The following is a 24,912-nucleotide window of genomic DNA, read 5'->3' on the forward strand; positions in this document are numbered from 1 at the left end:
TCTCAGTGGGGCGCGTGGTGAGTTGTGCGTGGATGCCGCAGAGAATAGCGTGAAGCCTCCACACGCACTAAGTCTCCGCAGTAACACACTTAACAAGCCACGTGATAAGATGCTCATATTGACGGTCTCAGATGCAGAGGCATCTGAGATTGGCCACCCTGATTGAGGCGAGTCACTACGCCACCACGAGGACTTAGAGCGCATTGGGAATTGGGCATTCCAAACTGGGGAGAAAAGGGGAGAATTTTTTTTTTTTTTTAATTGATTATGCATGTAATACTCAAATTAAGATAAGCTGTAATCTCATACATCTGAAATTTACACAGATAAAAGCTTTCGGTTTGTCTGTTGTTTCTTTCTCAATAAACATTTTAAGTTCTAATTACCTTTTTCTTCCATTGTCTGAATGTTTTGACTTGTTGTCCCTCTCAAGATGAGGTAATCTTTGGTTAAAAAAAAAAGTTTTCCATCTGATCAGCTTATTATCACATATATTCAAATGAACAACTGTGACATTAAATGTTTGAAGTCTTTTTCAATGTAACTTGAATTTTGTTGTGAATACATGCTTTTGTTTTGGAAAAAAAAAAAAAAAAAATGCCATGTGTGGCATACATATGGAGATAATCTCTCTCTCTTGTACTTCCACAAACTAAATCCAAGCACACGCTACAGGATTGAAGCTTATCATCCTGCGCATATTTAAAGACTCACAGTTTCTTGTCTTCTGCAGTGTCGGTGGAGGCTTTACATAATTAATCTTAAACTAGGTGTGTTGTTTACAAGATTTTATGCTTCTCCCCAACTGTAGTTAAGATCATGAAGTTTGTTGTCCTAAAAATCAGTTTTTTCTTGACAACATGTCAACGAATCATTAGGGAGGAAGGGCTTGCGGTCATTCCGTCCATCCGTCTGTCCATCCATCCATCCATCCATGGCTTAAAGTGGGAGTACACCCAAAAATAAATATTTTGTCTTCATTTATTCATGTTGTTCCCAACTTGTATTACTTTCTGTCCTCCATGGAACAGAAAGATGTCGTCATGGACTGACAGCTCACCATTGACTTCGACTGCATCTTTTTTTTTCATACAACGAAAGTGAATGGTGACTGAGGCTAACATTCTGCCTGTTATACATCTCCTTTTGTGTTCCACAGAAGCAAGTCATTTAGGTTTGGAACAACATCAGAATGATTAAATGTTAACAGAATTAAAATTTTTGGGTGAACTATCCCTTTAAAGACCGGCAAATCCCTTTGTGTTTCCAAAGCACAAAATCTAGACACTCTCTTGCATATTTTAGTCAGAATGCAGCCTGAGGCTCAATGTGCACTCCATTGTGTGAGATTTCAGCAAACAGTTTAAAGAACTGCTTGTACTGTTCATTCACATCCTCTCTCTTCTCACGTTCCCAGGAGACAGTTCCCTGCTTCGCCCTCCGTCCCCAAAATCCCATCCTGGCAGATCCCTCTTAAAACAGGATCGCTGTCCAACTTGCCCTCCACCAACCACACCAACAGCAGTAGCGACATCTCGCCCGTCAGCAACGAGTCGGCCAACTCCTCCCCTGTTAAAGAGAGTAACAGCTCCATGGCCACCCCGTCCGGCTCGCTTTGCCTTAACGGAGATGTGGGGCTGGGGTCTATGCTCCCTCTGGACCTGAAAGACCAGGTCCGCATGGAAGTCCAGGGTGAGGAGGAGAAGAAAGATGATGATGAGGAGGAAGAAGAAGAGGAGGAGGATGATAACGTGATCCATGCAAATGAAGAAGAACAATTGAGCATCCAGACAGAGGACAGGAGAGGAGGAGACGGACAGATTAATGAACAAGTGGAGAAGCTGCGGCGTCCAGAAGGAGCGAGTAATGAGAGTGAGGTCGATTAGAGAGGAAATCCATGACCGGACCTATCCGTCCATTCATTTCTCATGTTTTTTTTTTTTTCCCCAATAGTTAATTTAAAGAGAGAGTGCATAAAAAATGTTTTTCTATTTTTTGTAATATATATACTGTATATATAAAATATATATATATATATATATATACACACATACATATATATGCACATACATATATATAAATCATTTCTTATAGCTCACCCTTTTTGCAGTAAAATGGCTACCACTGGCCTAATTTACACTTCAGGTGAGATGGATTATGTCCCATTCATTGCAGTTCTGTACCCTTTTGACTCGACTAACTTCACTGTTCAACATGCAAAATTTCCAACGTGCAACCTGGAGTGGCACAAACATTCTGCATGCCTGAACAAGCACAGAAGCACATTTTTGGAAAAGACAATGAGAGAATAATGAACATGATTTTCCTTTTGCAATCAATTGGAAACCAGAGAGTTCCCCTAAATGCTAGCTATTTCATCAGACAGAAACTGTAGTGTCCAAGGCTCTGTAAAAGCCAATATATTTGTACTTTAAAGCTTCAAGTCAAAGCAAACATGGTCAGTTACAGGTAAAGAGATAGTACACCAAAAAAAACAAAAAACAAAACATAATTTACTCAACCTCATGTCATTCAAAACCTGTTCTTTCCTTTGTGGAATACAAAAGGAGATGTTGTGAAATGAATGGTGACTGAAGCTAACATTTTGCCTGTTTTGACATCTGTTTTGTGTTCCACAGAAGAAAGTCATATAGGTTTGGAACAACAAGAGGGTGAGTAAATGACAACATTATTTAACTTGAAATTATACCTTTAAGGGACTATAGCAACTATTCAAAGGCTTCAAGGAATCACATTTGACCCTGTGTATCTATACTGTAGTACACACAGAGTGCTGGAGCAGTCAGTCCGTTTGCGTAACAACAAGGCCTTGTGATTTATTATTAAAGTCATAGCGGTTTGCTTCTCAGTGGTAGTGAGAATTTTTATGTCTCTGATTGAAAAACAGAGAGAAACCTGTTAAAAATGCAGGGCCAAGAGAAATGTGTTTGTTATAGTTGTATCTCTCCAGTCTCCAGCAGGGTAGCTGATTTGGTTTATGAAGTATGTTAATAATCAAATGATCGACAAATAACAGATGTATTAGTTCATGCAGCTTGAAATGTCAATGAGGCTAAAATCGGAAATCTAATACTGAAAGCCTGTTAGATTGTATTATATTACACGACAAACCCTCCAGTCCAAATTATATAGGCCTCCTGCAGTGAATAATCTTAACATGAAATGGTGCTGGGGTTTTGTAATTAAACTGTGTAAAACAATGGATGCTTCGGTGGAGGTGCTGACAGTTGTGCTTTTCTCTTTGGGGGCTTTTCTATCAGAAAGTCCTGAGAGGATTTTTAAAAAAGAAAACTCCCCGTGATGCAAATGGAGAGTAACGTATGAATATTGAACTAATGAAATTACTCACTCGCCAGCTGATGAGGAAAAAAGATCCTGGAGTGAGAACTAGAGCATCAGATCCATTGTGACATTTTCACTTTTAACAATTGATCTTCAGAGTAACTGGATTACGGTGCAGGCAGGTGAATTGTGGGGCTGTGGTGGTGTTCGCCATGCAAACGGCACAATGGAAGAGCTCAACATGTCTGGCTATGTGTGTTTGTCTCCTTACTTCCTAGACTAGAGGTGACTTTACACATACCCACACAAGGATAGTAGATATTCATATGATACAATGTAAAGAGAAACAATATGTATTTGTTTGATATGCAGTGACATGGGTTTGATTTTGGTGTTGATTTGAAAAAGCTCAAAATCCAAATGCGAATTGAACGTTAAAGGGTTAGTTCACCTTAAAATTCAGTCAAAGTCATCATTTTCTCATCCTCATGTCATTCCATACCTAAATGCTGTTATTTTTTCTGTCAAACAGAAATACATTGCTCTTTTCCATACAAAGATGGTTCATAGTGACCATGTCTGTATATGGCTCATGTCTTCTGAAGCCATACGATAGCTGATCATTAAGTCTGTGAGTCGAACTCAAGAACCGGACTCAAGAGCCAGATTTGTAAAACATTCAGACGTTAATTTACAAATCAGACAGATTCAGTTCTTAAGTTACACTCCCTGACTCAACGATTCAGTTGCGGTTCTCTTGTTAAAAGCTCACTGAAGTCAGTGAATAATGATGTAAATTTTGGTCTGTTTCTCTGACAAAGCAATCATGTGGCTTCAGAAGACTAGGAATATAGTTTTAAGGACACCTTTTATAGTGATTTTTGGGTGTCTTTTGTCATTTTTGGAGTATAACAACCAGTAACACTATGAACTGTCAGTGTATGGAAAAGATCTGCATAAAGATTCTTTAAAATACTTTTTTTTCATATGGTTTGAAATGACATGAGGGTGAGTACGTTGTCACATTTTTCATTTTTGGGTTAACTGTTCCAAATGGAATCAGTGAAGTAAATATGATCTTGAAAGTAAATCACATCTTATTGGAGTCACAGAAATGGCATGAATGAGTTACTGATAGTTACCGAACATTTGAGGAAGATAGAGCGTTGGCTTCAGAACGAGACAGCTTTAGTAAGAGTGTGAGTGCATGTATCAGATGTTGCTTAAAACCACATTCTGTAGTTCCCGCAACGCTGGTTGAATCTGGTATAGTGTGACAACAGAGGCCTTCAAACAACAACATCATAGCTTGCTAATTTTAGCTAATCATTGTAAAGCTGCTGTGATAGAGGTTAGGGCTACTGAATTAATCATGAGATAAGACACAGTTTCAGTGCCTATGTATCTGTTGAGATTACATTCTGCTTGTCTCCAACCGCATTTTTATGACAAAATCTTGTTATGAATCTACTTCCTGCAGCTGGGTTTCCACAACTCTGATTGGGGCTTTAAAGTATTAATTCTCATGTCATGGTGTGAGTGTGTGTGAGTGTGTGTCTGTTGGCTCAGTTTTACAAATATGTTTGTAAAAAGATTTGTATGAACTGAACAATGCTGCTGTATGTAGCTCTGTTGATATTCTTGTTGACACCTTGCTGGTTTTTGTCTCAGAGAAATCCTGGTGTAAAGAGATGATTGTAAATAATTGTAATAAATTTGATTTAACACAAATTTCCTTGTTTTCTCATTTAATTTTTTTATTTGATGAGGAACCGATGTAACGTGCTGAACGCAGAAGTCCACGCTGCATTTTTTCTAAAGTATCATGATTTCACCCTTGTACAAAATAGAACAAAGTGATAGTTCACCCAAAAATGAAAATTATCTCATGATTTACTCACCCTCCTGGCATCCCAAATGTGTATGACTTCTGCAGAACACAAATTAAGATTTTTAGAAGAATATTTCAGCTCTGTAGGTCCTCACAAAAAGGGAATGGGTGCCAAAATTTTGAATCTCCAAAATCCACATAAAGGCAGCATAAAAGTAATCCGTATGACTCCAGTGATTTAATCCATATCTTCAGAAGTGATATGATAGGTGTGGATGAGAAACAGATCAATTTTTAAGTAATTTTTTTAATCATAAATTCTCCTTTCTGCCCAGTAGGGGGCAATATGCACGAAGAATGTGAATCACCAAAAACACAAGAAGAAGAATGTGAAAGTGAAGTGGAAATTGACTGAGAAGGGAGGAGAATTTATAAGAAAAATACTTAAAAATCTGTTTCTCACCCATACCTATCATATCGTGTCTGAAGATATGGATATAACTACCAGAGCCGTCTGGAGTACTTTTATGTTGCCCGTGGATTTTGGAGCTTCAAAATTTTGGCACCCATTCACTTACATTGTATGGACCTACAAAGCTGAGAAATTCTTCTAAAAATCTTCATTTGTGTTCAGCAGATGAAAGAAAGGCATACACATCTGGGATGCAAGGAGGCTGAGTAAATCATGAGAGAATGTCCATTTTTATACAAGGCATTGAAGAATGCATTAATATATATTAATGCTTGACACCTTAATAGATAAACAATATCTAAAAAAAACAAAAAAACAATTAGTCGGACATGTGGCCTGATGGGAATCTGGCTTGAGGTCCAATCCCACCCACCTCTTTTACTCCCTGTCGTTCCTGTCACCTCTATACTGTCCTGTTCCAATAAAGGCAAAAAGCTTATAAAATGATTTTGAAAACACTTGAATGCAAATGATGCATGTCCAGCCTGATCTCATGAAAATTATGTGGTGGTGACATTTTTGCAAAATGACATTATGTGGTTCATTACACATATCACAGCATTTCCGAGATTAAATGGGTTTTTAAGTTTTAAATCAAGAAAACCAACCTCCCTACCCAAAACCTTAAACCTAACCGATTATTTCATAAAAACCAATGTGAGATGAAAATGAAATGTGTAAAATTTGCATAGGATTTAATAACAAACTTAATCTTACTCTGAATTTCACATTAAGTCAGCACTCTTCTTGGCATTTTCAATGGACTCTCTAAATGGATTTCAGTCGATTGACCTTGATCCTAAAACAGCACTATTTAAAATAAAAAATGTTAAAATGCCTCATTCCACTGTAGTAAGCAATACAAATATTCCAGTGCATTATCAAGTTTATGAATTTAATTTGTCTGTCAAGGTCTAAATGATCAATAACCTTGCACATATTAATGTGCTGTATAAACTTCTTGAAAGGTTCGATACCGCATCCCTTTGTAATCCATTAACCTCTCCCCGGAGTTCAGGCAAAGCTCAGATTTATAGGGGCTGCTGTAATAAATGCACTTGTACATCATTTAGTGTCTTATGGGACAAGCTGTGCATTCCTGTCTAGAAAGCCTCTTCCATCCCAATCTCCAACTCTTTTCATTGGAAAGGTGGGTGAGACCTACGAACAGTGTGATCTGGGCCTACACTTAAAGGAATAGTTCACCCATAAATGAAAATTCATTCATAATTCGTTCACCAATACATTGCTATTTCCAAATATATGTTTGTGGAACACAAACAGAGATGTTAGGCACAATGTTAGCCTCAGTCACCATTCACTTTCATTTCATGGAAAAAATATGCAGTGAATAGTGACCAAGGCTGTCATTTTGCCTTATAAGGGTTTGGAACAATGTGGGGGTGGGTAAATGATGACAGAAATTTCATTTTTTTGGGTGAACTTTCCCTTTAAACAGGAAAAATATGTTATAAAGCTAGAGCAGATACAACAGGCAGATCAGTGCTTCTACATCTGGCTGCACAGACGAGGGAAAAGTGCTTTATATAGATGCTGAAGGTGTCTCCCGGGGTTTTGCTGGCACTTGGGGGCTTCAACCTCATCAGTGGGGTTTGCTAAACAGTCAATAGGCTGCTGCTGTATTGATGTGTGCTGAACTCTATTGTTCTCCTGAACTGAGCACTCAGCAGGTTAGAGGACTGAGTGTCTCCTCAGATCAATGCGAGGGTTGTTAGCCCTTCCTGCCCCAGGAGGTTCACTGCACACTGGCTGCGCTCACAGCCCAGGGTGCTCTTTGAGAAATTACAACCTGGATTGTCTTTTGCTATCCATATATTTTTCTTATAACCACTTCAGATCTGTACTTTAAAGAACAGTTAATGGAGCAAAGCTTGAAAATCTGCTCTGTGCATTGGAAAAAGGGGTTCCCAAAATTGTCTTTGTCTGTGGAACCCCTATGGCCTAATTAACTTAAAGTAATTTTATAGGATTTTTTCAGTTTTGTAAACTTTCAAAAAATATGCATTGGGATTAAAAAGTCTCAGGCCACATTGAACAGCTGGGATTCAAAATCTAACTTAAACCTGGTACTGAGCAGCGACTAAAAACAAAATGTTTTTCATTTCGATTCATTCTGAGCAAAAACAATATTTTTTCGTTTTGGTTCGAAGTTCTGCAGCCTCCTTTCCAAATGACAACTGGTTAAGAACAGTTAATAATATTCTTTTTTAAATGACAGTACTCTGCACTAAGGGGTGGGTGAAAAACCAGTTGCAGGGTTGCCAGATCTAGTAAGAGGAACAAGCAATGTGGTCTGGAAAAACAAGCCCAAAATAAGCCACTTGCCAAAAATAAGTGAAAATGAGCAATTAAATTTTTTCCGGTGTGGGAAATTTATCGGCATAGAAATCATAACAAGCATGCAGTTAATTCAAGTGTAATTTTTGTTACAGATCTGCTTCTGAGTCAAAACCCGGCAGCATCAATTCTGTATTAATGCATCATATCTAACAATAATTCAGTGAAGACTTGGAAACAACTGAGAAATTTACTTTTTACCTCTAATAATGTTTTCCTTGTATCTGGATTAGCTGTGCATGTGTATGTAATTATACATAATTGTTAAAAGGTCTTCATTTCACAGAATGCGACAGTACATCCACAACAGGTAATTAGGCAAACAAATAAAAACAAATAAATAAATAAATAAAATGCAGCTGTTTTCTTCAGGATCAAAGCACATGTTTTTTCAGACAACACAAAGTGATGTAATTCCAAAAATATACAGTGATAAACCCTTTGGCCTTCGGTTTCATAAAAAAATTATTGGAACGAAATTAACCGGTTATAACCGGTTACCAGCATTTAAAAATATACATTGTTTTCACTCAGGAACAATTGAAAATGACTTTGTTCCCGCTTTCAGTTGCACTCCGCAAAAAAATTTGTTTTTGAAAAATGTAAAACAAATAAGCATTATGATGTAAAATTAAGATGCTGCACTATTTCTGTCAATAATCACATGTAAGCAAATCTGTGACATTGATCATGTTAAAGTTGTTGTTCTGTGTGTTTGTTTGGCTTCATATGAAGGACTATATCTGTCAACTCTGTAAAACATGAAACATGTTCAGAGGGGGTCATAACTAAAAACGGCGATGCAAGATCATAAAACATCAACCTTACCAATAAAGAAATCTAAAAAAGCTACACAGGTCTCAGGGGTAGCATCAAGACAGGAAGTGGCAACAGGATTGATTAATGTTTTTATCATATTAAGCAGAATTTGAGGATTATGAGGGTTTTTAGAGATTATATCTGTCATTTAATGCAAAGTATTTTGTAACACATTGTTTTCTTGTTTGTAAACCCTTATGGGTTCATCATGGAAATGCATGGGTTTGTGAGAAATTCAAATGGTAAATTAAATTGCACCAAAATTGCATAGAAAATGTAAAAAAAAAAAAAAAAAAAAAGTAGAAAGTTTAATACAATCATATATACCACTTTATCTTCATCGTGTCCTGCCGACAGTGGACTGATGCCCCGTTCTTTTGCTGACTTGCTGCAGAGCTACTCCAGTCCGACTGAAATAAAACGATTTTAACTTAAATATATACTAGGGAATCTTTTGCCATGAATTTTATGTGTTATTTAAATAACTTCCAACTTTTTTACAATTAAAACTAGCTAATGATGTATCAAATCTATTCATTTTGATAATCTTTTGTTTCCAACCATGTTTATGTAGCTGTGGCATAAATAACATTAAAATAATAATTAAATAATGAGAAAATGTTTACCAGTGCATTTCTGTTGAAAATAAAGCAGAATACATGTTTGCTGAAATCTACACAAGCTTACAGCTGATTGGTCCTTGCTTTCTTTGTGTCATTTTGAATGTTCACTTCGATGCGTCCAGTGTAGACAGCCTCAAGCCGTTGCGATAGGTTGGACCACGTCAATGGTGTAGACAGGGTCTAAACATCATTTTCAACACCACAGTGCTGTCATACACTGGAATTAGAATGCATTCCATATTATAGATACCAGTCAATGTAAGCCATACCTATCTTTATTTTTAACAATAGCACAACAGGTGCCCCATTAAAGCAGTATCTCTGGACACAATCCCTGCCACCGGGTCAGAAACCCTCTCCAAGTCCTCTAAGCTTTGCATGAGAAAGGTCAAGCCTAATTCTACAGGGATGAACTGGAGGGGTGACTTCCTCCTTCCGTCTTAGATAAGATGGGTAGGAGCGCACGCAGTGCTGCATGTGTAGGAGGGAACCTGTTTGATGTTGTGCTAATGTGGGTCTAGACCTCTGGAACACCACTGGGTCTCCTATATTTAAAAGAAATCTGCTGATGGACAATATTATACACCACAGGAAAATCATGTTTGTGCAGCTGCAAGTCGACAGCATGCTATGTTGCAGTTCACTCTGCTCTTAGCAAATTTCCCCCTCTGTGTTTTGCAAAGTGCCATTTATGTGCACGTCTGCATTGTTTTAGCATCCAAATTGCTAAAGGAATATGGAAATTGGGTAATGGTAATGGTTTTAATTCAACTACATCATTCACAATGCTTCATGGCATTGTAGTTCATTCGCACATGAAAAAGTCATAAATCTTGGTCTTTTTGTCCAATTTTCAAGTATCTTTTATGCTTCAAATCAAAACTTGTAATCTTGTGATTCACCTTGGAGCTGGTTGGTTTGGTTCGGTTCATGGCTTATAAATGTTTTTATGAAGAATTTTATGAAATAACTATGGAAAAACTTTAATGGGAAAAATACTTCCAGATACAAATGTCTGAAAAAGTGGACAGGCACTGTTGCTTTCTATTTATATAGAAAGTGTTTGCACTGAAAAAAATGCCAGAGACTTAATTTAGACTTATTTGCAGCGCAACGCCATTTTAGCACTTCCTGTTCGATTCTGCATGACTGTTTAGAGCAACATCACAAAAATGCATAAATCTTTGAGTTTTAGTTGAAAAAAACATATTTTAGCTGAACACGGATGTACTTTCTTGGCCTATAAGTAGTTAGAACCTTGACAGATCAGACCACACCTTTGGGAGCACAAGTTGAGTATTACAGCAAGGTGAAAATGGGCCAAGGTCAGATGAGACCAGCTGCATAAGACCTTAGTGGGCTAAACCCAAGTGCAACAAAGCCCATACAGCCATAAAGCACTTTGTCATCACTTATATGATTGTTCAATCGAGCAGGATTGCATTTCGCCCCTCTGTGTGGCTGCTGTCACTTAATGTTCCTCTGGCCCTGTTTCAACTCTAAATGGAACAAATTCAAAGCCGGCGTCCTCATGCGGCAAGTGCTGAGGCTGTGGTGGTCAAAACTGCAAGGTGTCTGCAGTATAGTCAGAGGAGGCATGGAAGAACTGAGGGTGGGGTGTGAAAAACAGAAAGAGTGAAAAAACAATAGCAGGCTGTAAAAGAGAAGAATAAATCTCCGGGGAGCTGAGAGGGGCTTGGAAGTGGTAATCCTGGAGACAGTATTTATGAATTGGCCAGTAATGAGCCATCAGCACCATGGCGGATATGAGCACTCCACTGGAGAAAAATGCCCTTGTCCTACACCGGCAGGGAGAGCGTCCCTTTTATGGGGGTAAAATGGATTATCTAGGGGTGCTTGTCAGCCTGTTGAGGACCCAGGACTGCAGGCGGTGGCGAGGCAACAGGTGCAGCCCTAGCCAAGGCTTGCAAATTAGACATCATATAGACATGTGCATGTGCAGCACCTGAGAGATGCAGTGGGTGCAGAAGAGAAAGTGAAAGCAAAGGTTAATCTGATACAAACTCTATGTTTGTTTTAGATAGGACTTGCTCTTTCTTCCTTTTCAGACCTTGTGTCTAAATTTGTGTGCTTCTCTGCAACACAGTATGCAAAAAACAGTGTAGGATGTCTGAATACTCCGTATTCATGAGGAGAACAGTACCTGAATGACCTGCATCTGCTGAGATTTTAAAGTGTGCAACCAGTGGACATTTTGCTATCCCATAAGGTCACATGAGCTGAGGAGCTGTCAGATTTGAAATGTAAAAAAATAAAAAAAATACAGAAAACTTTGAGCCAGCTGTTTTCACAGATCTATTCAAAGTTATTCAAAAATACATTAAGAAGTTTACACAAAACAATTGAATATGTCTTCAAATTCAGAGTTCATTGACATTTTAATATTTTTTTCTGGGGCTTAAAGTAAAAAATGACCATCTGGAGACAATAAAAAAAAGTCTCTTTAAAAGCTTGAAAAATCTGTAAAAATTCATGTAAAAACTATGTCCTAAAAACTGGATACAAGGTCATTTTTTTCTAGGGTTAAACTAGATTTTAAAAGATTTCTGACTATTGGACACATTTTATGCGCTCTTCCTGCGTAGTGGAAAAAGAAGGGTTATCAGAATGCGAAGCTGGCCAAAAAAAAAATTGTCAAAATGGCAGCTGTAACTACCAAAACTTCTGTGGAGATGATATCACCTTACAAATGTGAGTTGAATGCTTTACCATCACCCCACGTACCATGATTCCTCTATATATGTTAAAAGCCATTTTTAGGCACTTGTATCTTGGATCAGGTTAGCTAACATGCTAAAGCTAGCAGCAACACTTAACAAGAGGACATGCATTAAAATTTCCCTAAACAACACTAAGAAAAAACATATGTGTTCCGTTTGAAATAATACTGCCCTTTGAAAATTCATACACAATATGGCCAAGTAGGTAGTATATAGCGCATCATTCGAGACAACTCCAGTCTTCCTCTCTGGCTTACTTTACACATTCAAATGCACAGTTTCACCCTGGGAGGGCATGCTGTATGACACTGGCATGCTCAAAATGTCACTCCTATAACTCTGTGTCTAAACCAATAGAGCTGCTTTTAGCTTAGAGCTTAGAGTTTATGCCTTAATTAAGACAATGAATACCAGTGTTAACTTCCTCATCACAGTACCTTTGTAATTACAGCATCTCTGCTATATCCTGCAGCACAGCTCTTAATGACTGTGGAATAAGTAAGATGTCTGATGCCTGGAGAAATAACTCTTCTCTTGTACAGCTGGAGGGGTTCTCTGTCATTAACGTGTTTATTAAAGACTGTTTAGAAATGGGCTGCTTGTATAAAATGCTGTGTGCTTTAATACTGTGCTAAAATGTTGTTAGAAACCAGCCATTAAGTGATGAAATATGAGGTGGGAAATGGTATTTCATATTGTTTTCATAAACTGATCTCACAGTGAAATTGGAAACAGTAACTTGACTTTTCTTTAGCTAAAAGTCTGTGCTTACCAAAAATTTAAAGGCTGTCCACAGTAAGTGCTGTTGGGTGTATGGGCACGTGTGAGCTCCATTTTCAGGGTGAAATGTCCAAAGAGGGGCATCAAAAGGGAGTTGTAAAGCTAGCTGTTTTCAGCTGCACAGGATATAATGCACATATTTTATAAAGCGAAGAGCGCGAGATCTTGCTGACGAGTCGGCTGTCATCACTGCCTCATCGCCATTGAGAAAGAGATCCTTATGGATTTAAAAACCTGAGAACAGGAAAGGAGGACTGATTTTCACTTCAAGCAAATTGGTAAGTGCTTTTTGCATTGTTATAGCAACATCAGGAGTTTTCTAAGTGTAAATTAGGCTGCTAGAGCATTCGGTGACGGATCAAGTTTTGAAAAGTAACCGTGTACCCTGATGAAACAAAATTTATTGCAAGCAAACTTTAAATAGCAAATATTATTAGAGAGCTTTTTCTTGGTATTAGACCTCCTTGGTTCTTGCTTTCGTGCGTGGACGTGTTTTTAAAATGTCAATTGGTATTATTAGTTGACTGCCATGTAATGTATGATGGGCATACGCCATCTTATTCATTGTGAAACTGTGTTTTCTTAATGGCATGAATCGCACTGAAGGCCTAGACTTAAAATGCATGGGCTGTGACTGCAAACACGGCATTTTAAACTCTCTTATTTACCTTCACCCAGTTCGAGAGGATGCATTTGGAGATTCAGGAGTCATTCCTTATGGTCATATACAAACAAATGTAGCTGGTGCCTTTAGAGTCAGCGCATTACTGAAAAGATAAATGTCATCATATCCTGTGTGCTTCATCAAAAGGCCTGTTTTTCCTCTAATTCTCTTTGTTCCCTCTCAATCAAATCTGATTTAAGAGTCGCTTAAATGGACAAAATTGGTAGCTGGCTCTTATTTCTCCCTCTCTCTCTCTTTTTTCATTCAATATAGTTCAATTTAAAAATGGTCTGGTTTGTATGCTTGACAGATGAACATTGTGGTCTGCAGGTGCTTCTGATCACAGAGGCAGTGCACACTTCAGTTACAGCACTGATGTTAATGAAGGAAGGCAGTCTGTAATACCTGGAGAAAGCTATTAGTTAGCATTCCCATTCATCTCAATGGCAGTTGTCCAGCTGGCACATGCATCAGTTGAAGCCTGCGATTTAATCTGCCATCTCTGCTCATGGGTGCTTAATTCTGCAGTTTTTATTTTATTTTATTTTTTATTTTTTTGCCAGTCACCTGAGCTAATTAATCACTCACTAATCAGTGTAAAGTCACAGGAAAATTAAAGTTAGCAACTATCCTGAGCTGTGACGTCAAATGCAACAGACTAGGAAAAATCTTAGGACCCTCCAAAAAACTGGCCACTGATAAAACATGTACTATAATATAATGAAATATTTGTGAATTATGTGTTGCTTGAAAAAGCAATACATGTTTTGTTTTTGTTGCTTTTTGTTGCTTTATTTATTTTTTTATTTTTATTTTTTTATGGTCGTTATCCCCTGCAGGTAGATGTCAGAACTACAGCATTAAGGCTTGGCCACATTCACCTTTACATGGCAAAATTCTGTGGGCAAAATAGTCATTGCAATGGAAATCCACACAATCAGGAATTCTGCCTGATGGACTTCCGGTGGCAAAGACATTTCATGATGCAGATTTCGCATGGGTTTTAAGTTTTGCGAGCTTTAACAAGCTTTGAACAGCAAAAGTTACTTGGTTTGGCAGTTACCTCTGTGTGGACAGTGCTTCGTACAGCTACACAGAATATTCACAGTGGACAAAGAAATAATCCTAGCTTTGACTTTCTTTATAACTTCACTCCCAGAGTATAAAGTGCAACATAAAAAAGAGGCTTCTTGACAAGTAGTATTTGCTGGTTTCACATGTTCTTAACATCCACCCACGCCTTCTTTGCATGCTGAATTTTGTAGTGCAAAGGTAAATGCAAGGTATATGTGTTTCCCCTTTGATGGCCATGTATTCAGACAAATTTTTTTTCCCCCCAAGCAACATATAAATTGCAAGTACTTCTTTATATAGTAGACATTTTACCAGTGACAGATGGTTTTTGGAGGACTCTTAAAAACGTGAAATGTACTTCTTTTTACCCTATCTGCTGCCATTGACAAGTGATGAGTCACATGACAAAATGCTCTTGGAGCCAGCCGAGCAACTGTCATTGAAAATAATGGGAATACTGGCAGACAGCTTTCTCCAGGTATTACAGACCTCCTTGGACGATGCGGTGCTAACCAGCCAAACTGTGACCCCTTGATGATAATGTGAAATATCGGTATTTATCACTTGCATTTGCCTGATGTTGTGCAGTGTTGATTGCTTAGACGTGTAATTTCATAGGGCCATCCGTATACACCATTTCCTCTAAGTATTGAACATTTTCATCTTTCTTCAATACAAGCTAATTGGATTAAGTTTAAACAATATCCATTTTGCTGTGCATTGTGCCCAGGCGTGTATGGCTGCCAAGCAGTGCTGTTTTATAGCTCTGGTGCAGGCTGTCAGCCCTGTGTTCCTGACGTGATCACGCCGCTAAGGACCACATCAACCATCTCCGCTCATTCTTAGCACGCCTGCTGGATTTTCCCCTGCAAGAACACCAAGCTATTCTCTGTGGAATCGTGCTAAATTAACCAAATTTACAGCTTAGCACTTAAGGATCTCCTTAGTTGGTAAGTAAATGGCCCTTGCTGGTGTGTGTATGCGCATGTGTGTGAGAGAGTAATGCCTTGTTGCTCCCAGAACTCTCTTTCAGGAAGGAGTCATAAAGAGCTAAAACATCTCCCCAGTGCTGTAGAGATGGCTGCTCAGCCTTTAAGCAAACTGCTTGTAATGTATCAGCTCCCTGCCTGAGTGCCAAAGTCTTCTAAACCAATTTTATTTGATGATTTCGCCATGTTCGGCTGAAAGTGCCACAGATTTCTGCAGAACTAAATCGTCTGTCATTCACAATGTTGTACACATATCCTACTCAGTGTCATAGCCAGAAACAAAATTTTGGGTGTGCCTAGAGAAAACTGGGTGTGCCAGAACTGAAGCACAATTAAGTGAAATATAATAAAATATCCATTAACAACCATTTCATTGATTTCTTTTTGGCTATATTTTTTTAAGCTCTGTGTTATGTTTAAATGACTTAAAAATAAGTTAAATGGAGTAGGTAGACCTGTTAATATATCAAAATATGAGGCTTAATAATTCGTCATTAATAAAATATGTTTTGGAATGATTCATCATTATTTTCCAAAATATGCCAAATAAGAAAATTTAATGGTGGTACAATTTGCACAATACAGAAAAATTTACGTGTGCATGTAATCTGAGACAGCCTCTGTAACACATTGGGTATTATTATAGTGATTATAATTGATTATTACATTTCATAATTGATACATTGAAGTTTCAGCATACTGATGCATTTTACACGCCTACATACTATAATTAAGCATAAAAAAACCTGTCATTTCATTTATGTGTGCAAGCTTACGTTTTGGGTGGCAGTTGCACACCCTGGCACACCCGTGGCTACAGCACTAATCCTACTCCTTGCATTAAAGCTATAAGCCACTCAAGTCTGTGTGAAACGAGCCTTAAGTACACATAACACAGTAACAATTCTTAGTTCATTTTGAGTCAGACATGACAAAATGGATGACTTGTGGTTCAGTAAGTTTATTTATTCACGAAAAAGTAGGCCTAAAAAAAAAGTTGATGAGATTTATTTGTTCACTAGGAAGTGCTGGCTATATTGCAATTGATTCAAAAGAACTGACTCGTAAGAATAATTATTTCAGGAATCAGGCTACACTGGTTGTGCTGTACAGTATGTTTCACACTGTAGATTCAAAAGAACTAGCTTGTAAGAGTTATTCGTTCAAGAATCAGACTTCACTGGTCTTCAATGTTTCGCTCTGCTGATTTATTTGTTGTGTTATAGTGCCACTAAATGATGGCACAGGAAACACTGTCAGAGTATTTAAGCACTGTGTTGTGCCCACATCAGCTAAACAATACATGTTTGAGAACCGGTAACAGAACCAAAAGACATGAAAATCCTTTGGTTCCGTTTTTTTTTTTTTTTTTTTTTTTTTTTTTTTGCAGAAATTGGGTTGTTTGCATGACATTTAAAAAGGCAAATTATTGTTTTATTTCAACTAAAATCAAACTTTTAAAGTGCATGTAAACGTACTCTGTGAATTTGTAAGCATTTTTTTAACCAATTTATTAACCCTTTCAATGACAAAGAAGAGTGTACTACTATCACTCATTTCAACATGTTTAAATTAATTCTGCAGAATTCTGCATATTTCCAGGCAGAATCATCTAAGTAAACATGAGTAAACTGCTACGATTAATCTAGAGAAACACATGATGAAGAAGCTTGACAGCATTTTTGCATGGTGCAAATTACGGGGGGCCTCGGGTGTCTCAGACCACCCGAAAGGAACCGGAGACCCCGGAAAGAACCAGAGACCCCCCAGAAAGCTATTTTGCGAATAACCTGATTTGAGTATTAGCCGATGCAGATTTGAGCAGATCTGCTCCTGTTCACTGTAACTCCACCTCGGCACGCGCTTCCAGCCCTTGCAAACTTGCTGACAATAATCAAACACATCTCATCACATTTAACCGTATGGATTGCTTTTGTGCTTTTTTACATTTTGGTACCCATTCACTTACATTGTGAGGACCTACAGAGCTGAAAAAATCTTCTAAAAGTCTTTGTTTGTGTTCAGCAGAAGAAAGAAAGTCAAACACATCTGGGATGGCATGAGGGTTCCTTTAAGAAAGTTCTCCCCAATCTTATTACTAACCCACACAAAGATAGGACCTGTTTTCACTTGCTCAAAATTGTTGTAAAAAAAGAACTTTGGAAATCTGGCACAGTGAGTTTACATCAGAGTGTTTATGTGTCAGTGTGTGTTTCTCAAAATGAAATTCTTTGCTTGTTTATGCGCAGCTGCCTACCTTCAAGCAAAAAACTTGTGTGATTTTGACAGGTGTGCATTTTGTTAAAGTTAAGATAAGAGGATATTAAATCATCTAGAATCTAGATGGTTTAATGTTACACTGTTTTGCCAAAATCAGTAACGCAGTCTGTTGAATGGGCTGGTTGTCGCTGACTGCACAATTAGTCATATTTATGATGATCCAGAATATAATTGAGCATTTCTCCTCATTTCAGTAAACATGAATACTGAGAATAGCATTTGTACATAGCAGGCCTGTGACATTATTTCCAATGAGGTCTTGTTAAAGAAAATTGGCTGAATGTGTCTCTAATTCTCTTTTTCCTTTGGGGTCCCTGAACTTAATTTTTTCATACAAGCAACAGCTGCTACCAGTGGCATGGCAGCTTCCTGATGAATCCCTTTTTTAAACTCTGACCAAAGGTCTCTTAAAATAAAGTCATGCATGAATGGAAACAGCAAAATGAAGGTGAATGCCAAAGGTTAAAAAAGGTAATGGATGGTGATTGCACAGTTGCAAACTAAAATCAGAACAATTTTGCAAATTTGGATTTGTTTATTTTTGTAATTAGACAACTGTACAGGGTCTGATTTAATCTGAAATATAAATGACTTGTTATAATACACTTTTTGCTTATAGTAATAAATAAATATATTTGTATACAAATGTTTAAATATCACACACATACATTTAGCTTATATATATATATTTTAAGCAAAATCAATTGTTTATTCAGTTGAGTGCACAAGTTTGCATCCCCCTTTTGTCTCATAGGTTTACAAACACCTTTCAGTATTTATACTGAGAAATTCTGAAAATAAGAGATAAAAGATCATATTTTTATTTAGTACTTCCCTTCAGCAGCTACATAACACATATTTACATATATCCCACAAGACAGAATAATAACAATCTACACAAATCATCCTGTTTACATCCCCTTGGTTATTAGTGTGTTGCCTTCTTGAGCATCAATGAATGTATGAACCTTTTGTAATAGTTCAGTTACCCAAAGTGTCAAAAGCTGGATCTCAACATCTTATAGCCACTGTTGGAAAGAAGTTAAATGTGCAGAAGTTGCTGGGAAACCAAAGAATGTGCAGTACATGGAGGATTTTCCTTAAGAGCTGTAGAATGCTTCACAGCTCAGGAATAGAGAAGGGACTCATGCAGTGGTGTAGCCTAGGGCAGGCCAGGGTGGGCCTGGGCCCCCACTCAAATTAGACCTAGGCCCACCCAGAATATTAAAGATTATTCTTTGACTTCAAATATATATTTATAAAATAGTTTAAAAAATACATAAATTGCTGATATCTCAAAGTGTGAAAGAACTGTTTGAATACGCTGCTTTGGAACATTTGGTAAAAATAAATTTGGGCGAAAACTTGGCCCATCCATTTTTATTGAGGCCCACCCAAAAGTAATTTCCTGGCTACGCCCTTGGACTTATGCACAACTATCACGAAATATACAAACAGTCATTGATAACGGAGGAAGCAGCACACCATATTAAAAACCACATGGATGTAAACTTTTGAAAAGGATCATATGTGTAGATTCGGTTATTATTTTGTCTTATGGAATATGGCTAAATATTTGTTGTCATATAGCTTCATCAGGGCAGTGCTAAAAAAAAAAAAAAAAAATGCAATTTATAGGATACCTCTTAAAAAAAAAAGATAAACATCTGGCAGACACTGCGAGGGGGACGCAAACTTATGCACTCAACTGTATATAGGCCAATGCAATTTTAAATAAATATATACTGTATACACAGCTTTCTCTAAGAACTCAATACTTGGAAGTATTATGTTCATTGTTGTGCAATTTAATAGGCTGTGTAGATGATGTGTGACCACCTCTGCTGTGACATATGTACAGGACACCTGTTGCATGTTTCTGGGCCCCATTGTTTCTCCATGCACTGCTGCTGTCTCTCACGCAACCTGTTCCTGGAACATCAATGCTCTGCACATCAGAACAAGTCAGATCTGTTCCTGGTATGACTGCGTAAAATGTCATGCACAATAACATGTGAGCTTGAATTGTCAGGCAAATGAAACCAATTTGGGGTCCAAAAGTCTGAGACCACAAGTGAAAATGCATTAATTACAAACTGTTAGCAGCATAGCAATCTGTGTGAAAAATTTAATTGAGTATTAATATAATAGAGAATTTCATAGTGTTTGGTTCAGTATGTCCCCCTTTTGCTTTGATGACAGCATGCACTCGAGCTAGCTCTGAATCCACAAGTTTGTGTAAAAGCAAGGTAATCTTCACACGGTCATTGTTACAAATTAGGTTATTTGATTAGTAAGATTTTTCTTAATTTTACATCTTAAAGTTTTCTTGTTTAAAAATGTTCTTTATCTTAATTTATTTATCTCTATTGACAGTCAACATTTCAACGTGGTTTCAGACCTTTAGACCCCATCGTATAATTTAAATAATATAATTTATAATTCATACAACAAAAAAACAGTCATCCAGAAATTCCTGTTTTTCCTTGTAATGTAGACAATAAGGTGATCTGTCGTTCCAACAGCAGCCTGTGCTAGTTTGGAGGTTGTTTCCGTATGGTTTTTGTGTAATATAATTTCCATAGTTGATGTTTTTTTTTTTTTTCAAGATTATATACAGGATGCCAGCTGGAAGACAGATGGTGGTGGCTTTACACGATTTTATTTAAAGACACATCAGAAGGAAGAGGAGGGAGAGGGAAGGGAACAGCTGTACTGAACGGGACAGGACGGTATATTGGTCATAGTGAGGAACAGCTGGCTGAATGTAAGAAAAGACAACCACCAAAGACCCTTTCAGTATGTTTTTTTTTTTTTTTCCAAATATGGCTCAAAAGAAGCAACAGAAATTTCTCATATTTGCTGTTCAAGAACTTTATGATTTATTGCTGCACATGTGTGCACACATAGAAGTTTACTCAGTTCATAGAAACATAATAATTATAACATTAGAAAGCTGAGACTTTCTTTTTCACCCCCCATCCACATCCCTAACAGCAGTGGCGGATTTAGGCATGGGCGACATGAGCAGTTGCCCAGGGCGGCATCTAGTGGGGGGCGGCACAAGGCCGCCCTGGGCAACTGCCCATGTCGCCCATGCCTAATGAGAACGGGGTGTTCTCATTTACAATCACCACCACCCCATGACTTTTTACTTGCAGTCATTTTCCTGAAACAGAACACTCATTAAAAAGGTGATTTTTGTCCCCTACACTTTTTCAAGCTAAACCCATACCGAGTCCAAAGGGTGGATTTGTATATGGTATTCTTTGTGTTTTGTTACTTTGGGCTGATTGAGCAACTCATCAAAGATGAGTTTCATGAGCCGAAACAACCCTTATGTAATAGGCTGTCAGTCAGACAGTCTAATCAACGCGGCTCCGTTCATTTCTACAAAGTCGCTTTCAACAATGCTCATTTATTCATGTTTTTTATCGCCATTGATGTTGATCTAATTTAATAATCTAGAGACGAGGAACACACAAACGAGAGTTATTTATCGGCATATCGTTCTTGATTGGCAGCATTACGTGAAATGCACTGCAGAAAAACAGAGGACAATCCTTTTAAGCACAGATTGTAAGTGGAGTTTGTATCAACGCATAAGACTTCATTAAGTAATGCTTTTTACATTATGTTTGTGAGGTAATAGTTTGATCGTTTTTTTTTTTTTTTTTTTTGCCAATTTAAGCAGATTACTAGATCTGTGTTAAATATTTAAAGCTACTTTTAATATCAGCTCCTGTTTTTTTTTTTTTTTTTTTTACCTCAGAAACATCTTATGCATTTTACTGAAGTCAATAGATATGTAGACACGCTTTTTTATACATGAAAGCCTACGGAAGTTAATTATAATTATTATAAGACTATTATTATTGTTATACTTTTGATAAAAGTCATGCTTAGCAGCTCAAAAACAGCAGGGAAATGATAGATTTGCTTTGTTCTGATAATGTTTAAAACCCCTACTAAAGTCTCTTTGTAGGTCTGTAGACATACAAATTTTAAAGGATTATAATTTTCTTTTGATATTTGATTCAGTGACTAACTCGTTTCACACAAGACACTCATTTGTCACCACCTTCTGGCATCACCAGAAATGGTCACTGAATCATTAAATGGATCTGATCGAATTTTGGTGAACGTAGTCAAAACACTCGAAGCACTTGGATACATTAAAATCCCTCAATGCACAAGCAAAAAATTAAATTGTGCACATGCACAATTGTCATTATTGTAATTGATTAAATAATTTATTCAGGACCAGCTTGTGCTCAGTCTTTTATGTGTGAAACAGAAGCAAGTGCACCACAAGATGCCCTTTATTTTTGCAGCTAATTTTGCAATACTTGAATCTTTAAAATACTAAATATTAAAAGTAAATAATACATATATATTAATATAATACTTATATATGAATATATACTGTAATATTTTAATACTGCACTGTAGTGTTGGGTCTGTGCGAGCCACCAAATGACAGCTGTGTGTCCCCCCCACTTTTAAAATGACTGCTACGCCCCTGATGGTAATACTGAGGTGCATTGATGTACACCATGGAATTTACATAGTACTCCAATGTATAAGCAAAAAAACATGCAATGATACTTTTTGATACCTGTTTGGTTGAAAAAATGGCTTTACCTTGAGTTGTTCAAAAGCTGCACACGTAGGTGTTGAACTTAATAAAGACATTATTCATCGCTGTTCAAACGAAGGATGCACTTGCAGGTTTTGATTAAAAATATCGGCATCACCGTATGAACGGGGAGAGCCATAAACTGACACCTACATGTCGCAAAATCATCCGTGAAAACAGCCATTTTTATCGTAGTAAACGCCACACATTGTTCACTTTAATAGGATTGTTAAGTGTAAAACATGCTGAAGATTAGTGGACAGGTGGCCAGTTCAATACGTTAAGCACTGTTTCCACACAAAAGCAGTTCATTATTCTCGTCTCTTGTCTCCACGCCAGTGAACCACCTTACGAATGTCAATGGGACCACTGCATTATGCTTTCTTTTTTTTTTTTTTTGCTAACTTTGCTGGGTCACTTGGTAGAAGGGCTCTAGCTGTTACAAAGCAGGGTCCGGGGTTGTGAGGTGATGGGAGCTGCTCCATCATTACTGAGAGAGAGTTGTTGTGAGACATGCAGTTGAAGTGAGTGCGCTTAATAAAGTTTCAACAGTTAATTTTACCTCCTCATCTGCTCTGTGTATCATGTAAAACAAGTAAATATTCCACTTGATTGTATTCTGTTCTATTTATTGCATTTCTGTTTTTACGGAGTGAGAAATGCTCCAAACGATACAGTGCGTGAGCTGTCTGAACGATTCGGACAATTTTGCTAATCGTTTGTCTTAGTCTTTGAAGGAATCGACTCAAATGAGTAATTCATTCGTAACTCAGGCATCACTACTTCTGATTCTAAACAGGCAACAGAAATACGGGGACACACGACATGATTGCTGAAATATTGTCAGAGGAAACGTTTCTTCATACAATCTTCATACAAAGGATAATCTGCTGGCTGTACAATCCTATGCTGGGGGTGCTATGGGCTTTCTTGGGGAGGCCGAAGCACACGCTAGCCCCTCCCTAGTGCCGGTGTCCTCAAAATATATGCTACCCATCAGGATGTGCTATATGCACATAGTTTTAGGGTTAGGGTTTGGGGAAGAGTTGGGGCTTAGTATAGCCACACACCATATCACACTATCTGATAGTTATGCTGGTAGCACATCCTGATACACATTTCATGCTGTTGTAGTACATACCGACAGGTTCTCCCGTGCCTCCTGACATGTGCTACCCATGTTTTAACTTTACATATCACTGTTTTTACTGCTGGTGGCACTTCCTGAGCAGGTAGATTGTCAGAACACCATCTCTGTTTGGCACACTACCATGCTACACTTACTTTTTCTGCAGTATATAGTATGTATACTATGAATATTAGAATGCAATATTTCTCTTTGCACAGAGCACTAGGATAACCTACTACATTTTTTATAATGCACAGTATACAACAAAGCATATGCAAACAGCAGGGTATTGTATTTCTCAATGCAATGTGCTTGACCTTCCATTTCCATCTGATGAATAGATGATTCTGAATTAAGTAATATCAGCAGCTATTTTTAACATCTCTTTCTTGAGTCATTCTTTGATCGGACTGCCAAAAGTTACAATATTTTTATGTTAATTAAAATAAATAAAATGCGTCCACAATAATTACTGGACTCCACTCACTGAATTAAACATACAATTTAAAATTTCAGGTAACAACGTAGCATACTGTTTGAAACGATGCATCATTGCATAAAAAAATTGTTTCACATACTTTTTTTTTTTTTTTAAAGGAAATATATAGTATTTCACAGTAAGCTAGTGTTCTATTCTGAATACAACCAGTTTCCCTCAGTTAGAGCAGTGCTGCTGGTCCTCGACTGGGTGTCATACCACAGACCCAAGGCCTTTTTCCCTTTAACAGTGTTTGTCTCAGTGGGAGGGGGCTTATTAACTGGTTACATAATAAGGTTTTCTATAAACCACAACAGTGCTGCCTAAGACAATCTGAAGTGCATTCTGGAATAGCAACCCGTCATATAGCAGTTTGTTTCAACACAAACACAAGAGCTAAAACACTGTGTGGAACATTTGCTTTGTTATAATAATTAGAATTTCTTTATTTTGACTCTTTACAAATCCTGCTATTTTACACACATAAAATGTATTCAAGTGCACAGTATCTCCCAGGTAAAGAGCCGTTTCAGTGTTCTGTCAGGAGAGTCAGTGTGAGCCCTGCCTTGCACTTGAGACCAGAGAACAAAACAGCCTTTGAGAGAGGCATGCCATATGCAAAATACATGTCAACCAATTCAATTAAATAAAACAAACACAAAAACAAGAACAAACAAAACCGAGCTATGGATGGTATTAAATTACCCAGATTTCTGATCTGATGATCTGTAC

The 24,912-nt window shown here is 37.6% G+C and overlaps 1 protein-coding gene across 2 annotated transcripts in view; it reads left to right on the forward strand.

Moving 5' to 3' along the window:
- LOC127419172 (peroxisomal membrane protein PEX14-like) overlaps nucleotides 1-5,028 on the forward strand; it is an 83,656-nt gene extending 78,628 nt beyond the window's left edge. For both annotated transcript variants that reach the window (XM_051660354.1, XM_051660355.1), the window contains one exon: nucleotides 1,418-5,028. In XM_051660354.1, the coding sequence (XP_051516314.1) occupies nucleotides 1,418-1,886 (469 nt within the window). In that variant the 3' untranslated portion in view covers nucleotides 1,887-5,028. The remainder of the gene's footprint in view (nucleotides 1-1,417) is intronic.
- The last annotated feature ends 19,884 nt before the right edge of the window (nucleotides 5,029-24,912 follow it).

This window comes from Myxocyprinus asiaticus, chromosome 28 (assembly GCF_019703515.2).
Source record: "Myxocyprinus asiaticus isolate MX2 ecotype Aquarium Trade chromosome 28, UBuf_Myxa_2, whole genome shotgun sequence".
NCBI lineage: Eukaryota > Metazoa > Chordata > Actinopteri > Cypriniformes > Catostomidae > Myxocyprinus > Myxocyprinus asiaticus.